General features: G+C 43.9%; 1 protein-coding gene across 2 annotated transcripts in view; it reads left to right on the forward strand.

Moving 5' to 3' along the window:
- The window catches only part of Cpvl (carboxypeptidase vitellogenic like), a 99832-nt gene that overhangs the window by 34913 nt on the left and 51175 nt on the right, over positions 1–13744 (forward strand). The window contains exons 7-10 of one of the 2 annotated variants that reach the window (XM_051151601.1): positions 1956–2078; positions 2503–2634; positions 6955–7053; positions 8667–8840. In XM_051151601.1, the coding sequence (XP_051007558.1) occupies positions 1956–2078; positions 2503–2634; positions 6955–7053; positions 8667–8840 (528 nt within the window). The remainder of the gene's footprint in view (positions 1–1955; positions 2079–2502; positions 2635–6954; positions 7054–8666; positions 8841–13744) is intronic. The other variant, XM_051151602.1, reaches the window with a different exon arrangement.

Consider the following 13744-nt stretch of genomic DNA (forward strand, 5'->3'; position numbering starts at 1 on the left):
GGGGAGAACGCCAGCTAGGTTTGCCATTATCATGAGCAGACCTCATTTCATTGTTGCAAAAATACAGGAAAATGAGGGTTATTGTAAATGGACTCGTATTAGGGTAAGTGACATAGTTTGGTTCATGGGTGAACCTCAAAATCTTGCATGGGTATTAAGTATGTAGGGTCTCTTTTCCTTTCTAACTTAATTACGTCCCACACGCATTGATTCTCAGGAAGGTTCCATGTACTAGTGCTTTAGGATAAATTTACCACCACTGACTGCATAGCCATGGAAAGGGTGGTGTTCCATCTCAGAGAGAATAAGTTTCATTTGCCAAATGTAACAAGAAGACACCCCAAGAGATACCCTCCCTCGGTACATACATTTTTAGTATTTGTACCAGTTTCCATGGAGAAAGAGAATTAGAGGTAGTGTGAGATTGGTCATTCGTATGCCGAGTGTGCTTGTGTGGGCCTGTTTTGCACTGGTCATTGTGCACATCCTGGGAATATTATTTATGACTCGTCTATTTCCTCTGGTGGGGTGGAGACATGGTTTCCATATTGTGTCTTTAAAAGTAACTGTGATCTTTCTATGGGCATTTTTGTGCTTTATTCATTTTGGTGTCCCTCCCTGAGTATCTACCATGATGACCTTGGCAGATGGCTTGTCTCAGAAGCCCTTGTTGACTGAAGGCTGGGTGACTCATTTACCAGCAAGTAATTACTCAGCCTGGGTGTCAGCAGGGAACATTCCCAGTACCGAGTAAGAAGGTGGCATGGCATGACAGGGACTGGCATGGTCTGGCTTGTGTTTTAGCTGGATCAGCACCTGGAAAACAGAGTGGCTGTGGCTGAGGGCTAAAGAAGACCAGCACCCAAGCTGCTGCAGTAACCCAGGCTGGAGGTAGTCCGAGGGCATCTTGGAGTAGGACAAGGAAGCAGACATGGAAGGAGACGCTGTACTTGAGATGCGTTTGATATGACAAACCTCACTGACAATTTAAGGGGTACAAGGGAAAGAAATACAAAGAATGGTACTAAGATTTCCAATCTCAGCATCCAGAATAGAGCTAACGTGAATTGCAAGGGAGGTTGCAGGAAGATGTGGGGTTGGTAGCTTCATTCTGAACCTATGGGGTTTACACCTGGATAGACTGGACAAGGCAAGAAGGCAACTTGTGGTGGAGTCAGTAAAACTGTGTTTTCAAATATTACTGAGCAGGCTAGAGAGAGGGCTCAGCAGGAGCACGTGCTTTCGACCAAGTCTGAGCACCTAAAGTTTCATCTCTGGGACCCCTGTGGTGGAAGGAGAGACTTGATCTTTGCAAATAGTCCTTTGACACCCCCTCCCCACAAATAACCAAATGGTATGTAATACAAAAGTTTACAACTGTATAACTGAGCCAATAATAGCACTTTCTAACATAGCCTAGAAGTGGAAATACCGTGTTTGTTAGAAGGAAAATGGTCCACAAAATAAGTTGCCTTGAAAAAGGATCCTGTGCTAGAAAAGGCTGGAACACACAGATAAGTTCAAAGAGAATTTGTGACCAAAAATATTATTTTGTTTGCCCCTTCGTCTATTTCTTTACCATATGCTGATTTCCACTTTTTGCATCATTGTTTAGATCTTTAAGTCTTAGGTTTAGGCTTCAGTGTTTCCCCCCCTCCCACACCCCTCCCCCCTGCTTCTTTAGTAGAACTTGAAATAGAAGACCCTAGGAAGAGACACTTGGCAGATGGTAGGACTGTGTCCAGTGCCCCAGGTCATTTTGTTTCGGAAGGACATTAGAATGCTCACATGTCACATGGTAGGAGAACAGAAATACGAGGTAAAATCCTTTGCTATCAGAATTTCCAAAGTGAGCTGAAGAGGTGGACAGCAACACTGTCTGTCAGTCAGGTTCAGCCCTTGCGGTTGTGTGTGGATCAATTTGGGACTGTCATTTCAACATCTGTCCTTCTCAGTCTTACGCAGGAAAATACGTGCCGGCCATAGCACACTACATCCATTCCCTCAACCCCGTGAGGCCGTTCAAGATCCACCTGAAAGGGATTGCTATTGGAGATGCGTACTCTGACCCGGAGTCGGTTGGTGTCCTGATTTTTCTTTCTTAACCTCTCCCTTGTTGAGGTTGATTCCTCTGAGTCGAATGAGCACCCCTCTACTTCAGAGGCCTAACTCATTAGAAGATAATGTAGACTTAACTCAAATCTAATTCTTAGTTAAACCTTTCAGTGTGTCCACTTACTGTTTCAGCCTGTGTTGGTTGCCCATGCCAGAATGTGCACATGTGTGTATTGTATGCACATGGGACTTTTCTGGTGTATGTGTGTGTGTGTGTGTGCGTGTGCGTGTGTGTGCGCGCATGCGCGTCTGTGTGTATAATTGTCTGGCTTGACCAATCCCAGAAAAAAAAAAACATGATAAGTCACCGCAAAATGTTTCTTCTTGAAGCAAAGGGCGCCCCAACCTTGTCTCTCTGATGCTCATGTGTGTCCCTTCTGTTACCAGATTATAAGAGGGTATGCAGAGTTCCTATACGAAATTGGCTTGTTGGATGAGCAGCAGAGAAGGCACTTCCAGAAGCAGTGTAGCAAGTGCATTGACTACATCAAAGACCAGCAGTGGATGGAGGCCTTTGAAGTGAGTTCTGGGGTCCTTAGGCTGACCTTGGGCAATTAAAACCATCTGAGGAGAGGAGGGGTCGGGATGCACTCCGTGGTACTCCAGCTTTTTGGATGGTATCTGTCCCCTCCTCTGTCTATGATCAGGACGTGAAATGAGTGGGCAGGAAGAAAAGCACCGCCTGCGTTTCTCTGAATTCACTTTGGCTCAAGACCATCCTAGCACACTTAGCTGTGTCTTTCGTTAGCTGTCCTGATTTCTTTAATTGCTGGGTGGGATCTGAAGGCATTCTGTGGCATATGGAACTCAGAAGCAAAGTACTCCTGGGGAAGTGCATGCCTGAGCTTCAACAGATGCTCGGAAACATTTAGAAGAGTTATGTCCACAAGCAGGGCTTCAGCTGGGAAGTGACCTGGGATGTAACCAAAGTCACATGCCTCCAAGTGTCAGGATCGGGACTACAAAGTGTAGTGTAATGGGAGACATCTTCCAAGAGACACAGTGTGGCAAGAGTATTAGACAGTTTACCTACTAATTTAACATGAAAGTGATGATGTGATTCGAGCCTTTGCCCACTTGTTTTCCTTTGGATTTTGGTTGTTTAGGGTGTAAGGTTACACTTAGAATACTGAGATACAGGAACATGTATGTTTTAGCCAATGTAAAGGCAAAGTAAACAATCTTCCCTCGGTGATTTTGCCATCCTGTCTGACACACGAGACAAGGGAAGGACTCTGAGGGCCTCAATTGGCTTACTCTATGTGCCTAAAGTTACCGTGACTGTTCTGACCAAAGCTTGATGTTAATAGACTTTCAGGTGCATCAGATATGCCAATTATGATCAAAACAGGAGACAGACAGACTTGGGGAGAAAAGAGGCAGTGTAAAGTGATGCTCATTTTTCAAGCGGGGTACCAGGACACTCCTGAGGTCCCTCTGGGAGGTTGGTTTGTTATGAAGTCTGATAGCAGCAGGCTGTTGCAGATGGGTTGAGAAAAGGAAGTCCCAGCCCTAGGCAGAATGCTGACAGACCCTCCTTTCTGTGTCAGGGTACCAGATATAGCTGCAAAAATGTGGAGTCAGATGCCTTATGCAGTTGTAAACATGAAGGAAGCAGAATTGTCTTGGAAACATGCAAGGTCGTGCTTTCACTAGCATTAATAGTATCTTTCAGATAAGTTTTAGGTTTCAGACAACCTGCTGTGGTAGAGATGGGGAGAAAAGGAAAGCTTGAACATTGAGAATTACTATCATATTTTATGTGGCATGAGATTAGTTTGCAAGAGAGAGACATTTGCTATGGTTTTGAAAAAAGCACACAGAGTTTATCAAGCAACGTCTGGAGCAAGACCAGCTGAGAGGCTTGAAGGAAGGAAGGAAGCAAGCAAAATGATGGCCTTGGCACATGACATGGCAGCCACGGCACTCATGGGTTGGGGAAACTTGAAAGGTGTGGGTATTTTGTGGTGTGAGAGACAATGAGACTATGGTCCAGGAGTCTCTCCCAAACCAAAATCAGTAGAAAATGAAAATGAAAACATCTTCCCTGCCAGTCCTTGCAGGTACGGGATGCCTCTCCAATCAGTGGTCCAAGATCTTGAGTGATGGATTAAAGTCCCTGAGTTTTCAAAGGAAAGACAAAGCGGTGCTTAGTATATTAGCCAAAGATGCTAAGACATTGTGAAATTCAGGAGGACACAAACGTCAAAATCTCTAGTCCAACAGACTCAGCCTGTTTGATGCTTTGTCTCTTTTATTTTAAAATTTTATTTACTTTATGTTATATGTCTGACTTGTCTACCTGCATATGTGTGTATGTGTGTGTGCGTGCGCGCACGCTTACCATGTACATTCCCAGCGCCTCTAGAGTTCAGAACAAGGCATCAGATGCCCTGGAACTGGACTTGCAGTTGGTTCTTAGCCACTATGCACATACTGGCGGCTGAACCTGGGTCCTCTGCAAGAACAGCGAGGCCTCTTAATAGCTAAGCTGCTCCCCTGACCCAGAGTTTTGATATTTTTAAAGATGAACCAATTAGTAAAAGAGCAGGAACAGCTGCTGAGAACACTGCACTTGCACTGATGGGGATGTTGGGCCCAGAGTAGAGTCATGAGCCATAAAAGGACACATGTAGATTGTGTGAGGCATAGGGATGGGTGTTTCTTCCTCATACAATAGTTCTTGGGTATCCTGTAAAAAAAATTCTGGGGCATCCTCACAATTCTACAAGAGTGAAATGAAATGGCTGATCTCTTGTTCCTTCTACTTTCTTTCTGACAATCCCCTAAAACACAGAGGTGAAACAAGTTCCGTTTAGAAGGTAGATTTCAAAAGTCTGGACTAAACCAGCCACATTATTTGTTAGACAGCAAGTGTTTTGTTTCTTGGTGAGGGCAAACCTATTGTTTTACTTTTAAATTAAGAATTAGTATGGGTATGTGTGTATGCACATATGTGCTTGTGCTTACACACTAGCACAGGTGAGTGTGTAATGTATGTACGTGTGGAGGCCAGAGGTTGACATCAGGCCTCTTCACAGACATTCTTCCCTCTCTGCTTTGCTTTGTGAGACAGCGTCCCTCACTTGCCTGGGAGTCACCCAGATATATGCTACAGGAGCTAAACAGGGAAGCCAGAGATTTACCTATTTCCATCTGCAAAGCTCTGGGACTACCAGTGAGCACCCCGACCCCAGGGTCTTTACACAGCTCCTGAGGATTAGACTTGGGTCCTCATGTTTGCATAGCAAATGACTTACCAACTGACCTACAACCAAACTGGCTCTTAGAGGCTGAATCTACGTTCTCACTGGTGTTGAGGATAGCTTCTGAGGATGAGTTCCACAAGTGACGTGTGCATTTAGAACAACTTCTAGCATCGAACCAGCAAATTTAAGAAAGACACCTGCTCTGGGCTGTGAATCTGTACGTTTATTGTTTAACAAGCAGGTATCTATCTCCACAGTGTGAAGATGAAGTGTGGACATTTCTCCGCATAGGGCCCAGAGCAGAATTCCCAGCATGCCTAGCAGACTTTGGCTGTTTACCCTTCTCAACCCTCACCCAGGCCTCACATCTCTACACAGGGCCGCCGAGCAGCCAGAAGTGTTGAGATCAGGGAGGCTTTGCAGCCTGACTGTGTGGTTGAGAGTACAGGCTGAAGTCAGGAGGATCTAGAGTCTCATGGCCGCCATTCTGAGTGGGTACCCTGGCCAAGTTACTGCACTTTTGTGGCCTTAGTTCCCTCACCAAACATTAGGATAATGGAATTTTTATCTTATAATATACTAAACTCATTCCTGATGGATGATTTCTTTTTAGAATGTGTTAAATTTATATCAAACAATCCCTTCAGAGGACCCTCTTAAAATACATCATCAGTTGCCACATCCTGTCCCTGTATTGCACTGTGCTGATGAAATATCTGTAGTAATGGTGCAGCTCCAATGCCTTTCAGCCCAGTGAACAACCACCTCCTCATGACCATTATGCCCTATGTCTTCATTTCTCTGATTACCTGACAGCCCCACAGCCTATGCCGTCTCTGCTCACATCGCAGCTGATGTTTTAGGGGCCATGTAAAAGTGACCCCACTTACCAGGCAAACTCCCAATTGTTAGCATCTAGTTTTATTATCTTCTACTATCTCCTGTCTATATTCTTGGATTTCTTCCAGCCAATGAGTCATAATTCAAATGTCATCTTCTAAATGAAGCTTCTTCTTCTTTTTTTTTTTTCAGTGTCCCCTGAACGTAGGCACATAACCCATAACACCCTCCTCTCGTTACCATGTCCTAATGTACTTATCATTAAGACACCTGTGTTTCCCTAGAATGTAAGTTCTATGAGGGGTGGCATTTGCCTGTTACAAATGCTCAGAAAGTAAAATGAAAAATATTAAAAAAAAAAAAAAAAAGGCCCTGGAGAGGTAGCTCGCTTGGTAAAATGTTTGTCAGGCAAGCTCAAAGACCTGAATCGGAACCCTCCAACCCAAGTTAAAACAAGAGCTTGGGCATGATGGCATAGACTTGTGTTGCAGGTTCCAATCTCCCTGACTTGGTGAGTCCTAGAGAAACCGAGGCTCAAATAAAACAGTGGACAGTGCTCGAGGAATGATAGGTTGTCCTTGGGCCTCCACATGTGTGTAAATTCACACGTACATGCACACCACATGCCTATGAATGCATATATGCACACATAAACACACATATAGATACACACTTCCTAAAAAAAGAAAATGAAAAGTGTCCTGATTGCATGCTATAACAAGGGCTGTGCATGTTGGCATGTTGACAGTCCCTGACACTGTCCTTGCCTTTCTCTCTCTCTCTGACCCAGATCCTGGATAAGCTGCTGGACGGAGACTTAACAAGTGATCCATCTTACTTCCAGAATGTGACAGGATGCACCAATTACTACAACATTTTACAGTGCACGGTAACGACCACAATTTCAGAAACATAGTAATGTGTGCTTAAAACTTTGGGGAAAACCCAAACTACCTCTGATTGGGAAACGTAGTTCAATTTAAACTAGAGGGTCGTCTGCTACATGCGTTGAATAATTTTGTCTCCTGACCTCCGAGGGGTGTTTCATACTGAACTTGTTAGCCTGTAATCTATGCTATGTAATATTCTAAACAGCTCAGTACGGTGTCTGCTTAACTCAGTGTCCCTACTTGACATTGCCCCTGGAAGAGGGAGTTCTCTCTGCAAAGGATGCAGGCTAAGACTGGCAGCCCTGGGTTCTGGGTCTAGGCTTCAATCTATGAGTCTTGTAGAACCATCCACATTCCTTGTTCAGCACTTAAGATGGCTTAGGTAATCAGCACTACTGAATGCTCCTGAAAATATTTGCCTTGTCTTACTTTTAACTTGAGGTGTTTGGAGCATTTAGGACAGGCCTCACTTCAAGTCCTCTGGACCACTTTTTAAAGCATTCAAGTAGTTTCTTTCATAAAAGTAGGCCAGAGTTGACATCCTTTGTGTGGAATGAAGTGAATACGAGGAGGAGAGCCAGCTTGGCAGTTTGGATGTGCGGGATCTGTGTCTACTGAACAGCACAGTGCATTCAGTTTTTATATTGCCTTATTTGTGAGCTATTTGTAAGTAAAATATGAAGTCAGTTTTGGTGGGATTCCCAGCCCTGTGGTTTGGGATTTATATTCTGTCAATAACAAAACATGGCAGGAAACAGAAAGCAGAATTTCTGATTGCAATGGTTTTCTGTAGAAAGTAATATATTCACAGCCAAAAAAAAAAAAAAAAAAAAAAAAAAGTGCCGATGAGGCACAGAATTGTTGAACAGAAATCCTAAACAGTATTTTTATAACATAGAGGATTTTTAAAAAGTGAATATTTGTTCCTTTTTTTAAAAGTTGTATGATTATTACAGAGACTATTAAGGGTTTTTAATTTTGGTTTTTGGTTTTTAATAAGTGCAGGTTTTTAATAAGGGTTCTGGGTAACTTATTGTCTTTTATGTCTTTTATTAAGTTTTTTTTTTTGCGTCGTGTAATATAATTTCCCCATAAATTATTACCAGTTGGTCTGTGGGAGTGAGACAGAGAGATATTAATGAATAGCAGAAAATGGCAAGTAAGCCATGGCTTTAACCCACTATGCCACCCCTGGTCCTTTAAAAGCCATTTGACCTTCTGCAGAGCCAAGGTCGTAGAGTGATGGCCTTCCATAATCTTTTTTTTTCCTTCTATAATCTTACCTCTTTTCTTTCTTCAACATTCTCTCCCATGAGCTGGCTAATTAGACATTAGACGGCAAGACTGCAAAGATTAGTGTCGGAGAAAGAAAATCCATTCTCTGGCAAATTGGATATTGACTGCAAACTAAGGCGATTCTTTGTGTTTGGCCTTATGAAAGGATCCCTCTTACCTGATCTAGGATGCCCCATTAAAATGCCAAGCATGAGGAGAAGTTAACAGCTTAGTCATGCTCTGTTCTTGGTACTATGTGTTGTGAGGGTCTCAGCTTCCCCAGGGGTCCATGCCTCTCGTCCTCCACCATGACACCTTCTGATGCACCTTCTGCCAGGAACCTGAGGACCACAGTTACTATGGGAAATTCTTGTCACTCCCACAAGTGAGAGAAGCCATCCATGTGGGAAACCAGACCTTCAGCAATGGTGCTGAGGTTGAGAAGTACCTGCGAGAGGACACAGTGCAGTCGGTGAAGCCCTGGCTAGCTGAGATCATGAGTCACTACAAGGTGAGCAGAGGGCTTGGGGTGGGGGTGTCCACCCCAGAACTCCTGAGCCACTGTGAGCTGAGGGGACATCCTTTAATTTCCTAATTTACTTCTTCCTTTCAAAAACGCATCGTCTATTCTATTTGTAAAATAGAAATAACCTTCTTTAGTTTATTTCTCTGACTTAAGTCTCTTTTAATAGTTTCTTAAAATGAACTCCCCATGGCACCAGCTCTTAGACTTACCTAGTAAAGGCAAATAAAGCCGAGAAGATGTCTAACGTTGTATAATAATCAGTTGTCCTTGGTGTTTGCCCTATGAGACGATTGACAGCATCACTATGGTTGATCCAAGAGTGCATCTGCTTAAGAACTGCTCTCACTGGCTTTGATCAGTGATTATCCTGCTCTTAGTTACCACAAGCCCAGCCCCTTTGGGCTCTTGCATTAGACTGAGCAATGACTCTTTGTGAATAGAGCAAGGCAGGCACCATGTTTAGGGTTGACATGTTCCAACTAGTTGGCCACAGAAAGGCCCAGTGGAAATCACAGCTATATGTCTTTGGTCCCTCTCTACCAAGGACAATAATAAGAGCAGGTGATCTGGCAAAAAGTCCCCTGTGTGTTGTTTCCTTCCTTGTACCATTCTCTCCACTCTTCTCTGATCCTAGGGATGGGCTGGAGGGCAACCCTGAAGGATGAGGGCAGGAGTGATGAAGGGTTGTACCCACTGAGGCTTCCTCCCTGTAGGTGGCAGAGGCAAGAGTGGTACCCGAAATGAACAAAACCCGAGCAGCCAGTGGTCTGTAAGGCACCTTGTATAAATCAGACAAGAAAGTCCTCTTTTCAATGTATCTATTTAATTTTCATTTCTCATACATTGTCCATATTCTGCTTCTATAGACCCACAAGCCTTTACTTCTTCTTCTTCTTCTTCTTCTTCTTCTTCTTCTTCTTCTTCTTCTTCTTCTTCTTCTTCTTCTTCTTCTTCTTCTTAACACAAGGAACATATAGTTCTGTGATGTCTGGGCTCGGAATGATCCTTGGGATGCTCAGTGTACAGCATGCACTCCGGCACAGGAAGCTTCTGAACAAACACATAGCTACCAGTGTTTGTTTTAGAATATTCCCACTGGTAGGCTCGCCTTTTCTGGTCCTTCCCTTAGTACACAGAGTTTAAGACTTGTGTAAAGTCTACCAGCCTGCAGGACCCCAGGAAACCTTACATTCTAGAGAAGAAAGGACCTTGCTTACATCAGGCCAACATGTCAAGCCTCTTTGCTTTTGGCTTTGCTGAGCACATATGGCACTTGTCTCTTCTTAGCCTGTCCTCCTCTCTTAGTGCTTTCCCCTTGGGTGAACCTTAAGACATACTGTTGCCATCTTTGGTGCTTGGCTTGACATCTATGCAAGTGCAGACCCGAAGCACATGTCCATGACCAATGAATGAACAAAAGAAACGTTAGCTATGTCAAAAATATACCCGGAAAACCTGTCATAACTAACTAGGTACTTATCACCCTCAAATTTAGTAAACCCAAAAGCACTTAACAGTTATGCTTTAATACATAAAAGAGGGGCATGGTGGCACAGGCCTTTAATCCCAGCACTCAGGAGGCGGAGGCATGTGGCTTGCCGTGAGTTCGAGGCCAGCCTGATCTACAAAGGGAGTCCAGGACAGCCAAAGCGACATAGAGAAATCCTGTCTCAAAACCCCCCACCATAATACATAAAAGATTAAAGATACTATAACAAAATACAAAGTGGCTTTGTTGAAAAGAATTTCCAGTATTGTTCTTTATTTGGGCCCTGGAATGAATACATAATGCATACATACATACATACATACATACATACATACATACATACATACATACACACACACACACACACATACACACACACACACACACATACAGACCCCCTGGAACGTGAGGCTTTTAGCAAGCATTTAAAGTTAGGGTGGAACATGGAACATTCCTACTGATACAATGTTCCCAGTGTTCATCAGTCACCTCAAGGCGATCACTGGATGGATGTTAAAAGAGAACATTCTGACCAGAGAACAGTTGGATATTTCAGCATCTCCCTTTGTTGCCCCTATAACCCATTCAGCTGTCTCGGTCTTCCTGGATTCTATGATAAAATACTTGACCGGCTAATTTCCATTCTACAAAAGCTTACTGCTCACAGTGCCAGAGAGTGCTTGTCTGTGGTGGGAGTGAGATGAGCTTCCTATTGCCTTTGTGCTGGGTCCTTGCTGGCAGAAGAAGCTAGAATTCCTTTAGAGCAGTGGTTCTCAACCTTCCTCATGCTGTGACCCTTTAATACAGTTCCTCAGGCCGTGGTGGCCCCAATCATAAAATTATTTTCATCGCTACTTCATAACTGTAATTTTGTTATGGTTATGAACCGTAATGTAAACATCCGATATACAATCCCTTTGAAAAGGCCCTTCGACCCCCAAACAGGTCATGACCCTCATGTTGCGAAATGCTGCTTTATAGGATTTTAATCTCATTCTCAAGAGTGCCAGCCTCATGATTCAGTTACTTTCCAAGTCCTCACATTGATCATTAGGTATCCACACATGTGTTTTGGGTGAAAGACAGAAATATTCAGACCCTGGCACCTACAAATGTAAACTCCAATGAAATATGAGTATTCTCTGTATGTTTCAATTCTGAATCAGTCTCCAGCAAAAGAAAATGGTTTAGTGGTGCAGATAATGCAGGTTGCAATAAAGAAAGAACAAACTGTACAGTCGGTCTGAATGCTGGCTGGCTGGGGCGGCTGTGGAACAGACCGCGCATTCACGGAGACAGCTGGCAGAAACCTCCTGGCAGCGGTTGCTGTTGGCTTGTCTGCTATTGATGGTGAACCTCAGTGTGTATATAACAGAATCAGAACAACATAGATTGGCTTAAGACGTTACTGTCCTTAAAGTTTTATTTATGTAAGACTCAGCTCTCATTTGTCATAGAAATTAGTGAGCCTGTCTCTCTCTATTTATAAGAACACAGGAATCTTTTCCCAGTACTGTCTTCACTTCGGCCTACGTGCAGTACCTCTGATAGAATAAGGAAGGCCTTCAGGAGTGTCTGTGATGGTGTTTAGGTGTGTTTCTATGTGAACAGCAGTTTCTGTGCAAACCACGGAAAACACAACCATGCTTGTAAGAGATGCAGATGCCAAGATTTTGGATGGTGGAATGGTAAACTGAGATACATCTAGAATAATCTTTTGAATGATCTCAGTTTCTTCAAGATTAAATCAGGTCAGGATCTTGTCAGGATTTGTAGGGGCCGTGGAATAAAGAACCTTGGCGGTCCAGAGCATATGCTCAAGGCTCAGGGAAAACAGTGTGAACTCATGGATGCTCCTTTGGAATGGCTATTTAATTCTTTGTGATTCGGTTTCCTTGTTATAAAATGGGAGGGGGAAAAAAAGTGAGCTCTCGTGAGGTTTAAGAGGGATTACATTTGAAACTGTCCCCCGTGGATAGAAAGTATTTATAACCACAGCCTATTATTACCAAGAACTTTTAGCCTAAGCATCTAAGAAGCCACTGTACATAAAAGTGAAGAAGTGACATAAGAAGGGTGGAGAGGTGACTCGGTGGGCAAAACACCTGAAATACACGCGTAGGTATGAGATTCTGAATACACGTTTCCAGAGCCCACGTTTATGCAGTCCCAGTTTTCCTAAGTCAAGATGAGAGTTGGAGGCAGGAGGATCCCCAGAATTGTGTGTTTTCAACTATCCTGGAGTATGCAGTTCCAAGGGACAAAGAGACCCTTCCTCAAAAAAGATGGGGGTCAAGAGCTAACTTCTGAGGTTGCTTCCTGGCTTCCACATTCACGTGTATACACGCGCGCATGCGCGCGCACACACGCACACACACATACACGCACAGGCTTATACCCAAAACCTCCAAAATACGAAAGCAGAAAAGGCCTCCCATAGTCCCACTTTCTGGTCTAGAACTTGGGGAGTTTAGAAGTCACCATACTATTCCTACAGGGAGAAAGCTCTTTTCAAAATTGTGAATAAAATGAGGTCACGGAGCAAGCCACTACTCCAAACTGGAGGCAAATAAAGAGAAGCTTCCACCCCTGTCTGGAACATAACCTTGGGAGGAGGGATCTCTGTAGAAACAGGGCGCCGGCAGGAAATGAGACTGTGATTGGCACATGGCTTGAGGCCAGTACAAGGAGTATAGAAGCCAAAACATTAGGGACCCCATCAAGCCAGGCTGTACATGTTTGTGAATTTTACTTTCAGTAGTTCATCCAGGCTCTCCAGTGACTATTGGGGGAGGGAATTCCCTTGCATTTGTGGTGGTCAAGGAACGGTCAGGGAAAACATTCTGAAGCCTGCCGGTGTGCCGAACCCTTAACAAGATCTGGCCTCTAGGGCAAATGCTTTCCCAGCACCAAACCTCCTGGAGTTGGATCATAATCTGCTGGTGCTTCTCCTTGGTGTAAGGTGCAGTTGAGCTCCTCCCCCACCAACCATGCTAGGTTAAACACTACACTAGTTGCAAATGCTTTTAATACACCCAAGAGACTTCGGTGTTCAGTGCAGCCTGCCTTCAACATTTTCAACCCACTCACAATCGTCTGGGGCTGAGAAAAGTCATCTAACATGCTATTATTACTCTAACTAAATGTTGACCAGTCTGTGTGTTTTGTTTTTCAATGGATATGAAGCCACAAAGTGCAATAGCTCAAACCACTGGTCCTGTGGTGCACTGTTGGGTGGCTGTCGCCTCATCATCTGCGTGGTTGGCCGGAAGCTGTAGCCTGCTCTCACTATAGCACTGCAAGAGAACGTTGTAGTATGTTTGCCTGGCCTGGGAACAGATCAAATCCAAACATGGAAGGAGAGTTTCTGCCAAATGAACATCATGCTCACACCATTGGA

This window comes from Acomys russatus, chromosome 10, assembly GCF_903995435.1.
Source record: "Acomys russatus chromosome 10, mAcoRus1.1, whole genome shotgun sequence".
Lineage (NCBI taxonomy): Eukaryota > Metazoa > Chordata > Mammalia > Rodentia > Muridae > Acomys > Acomys russatus.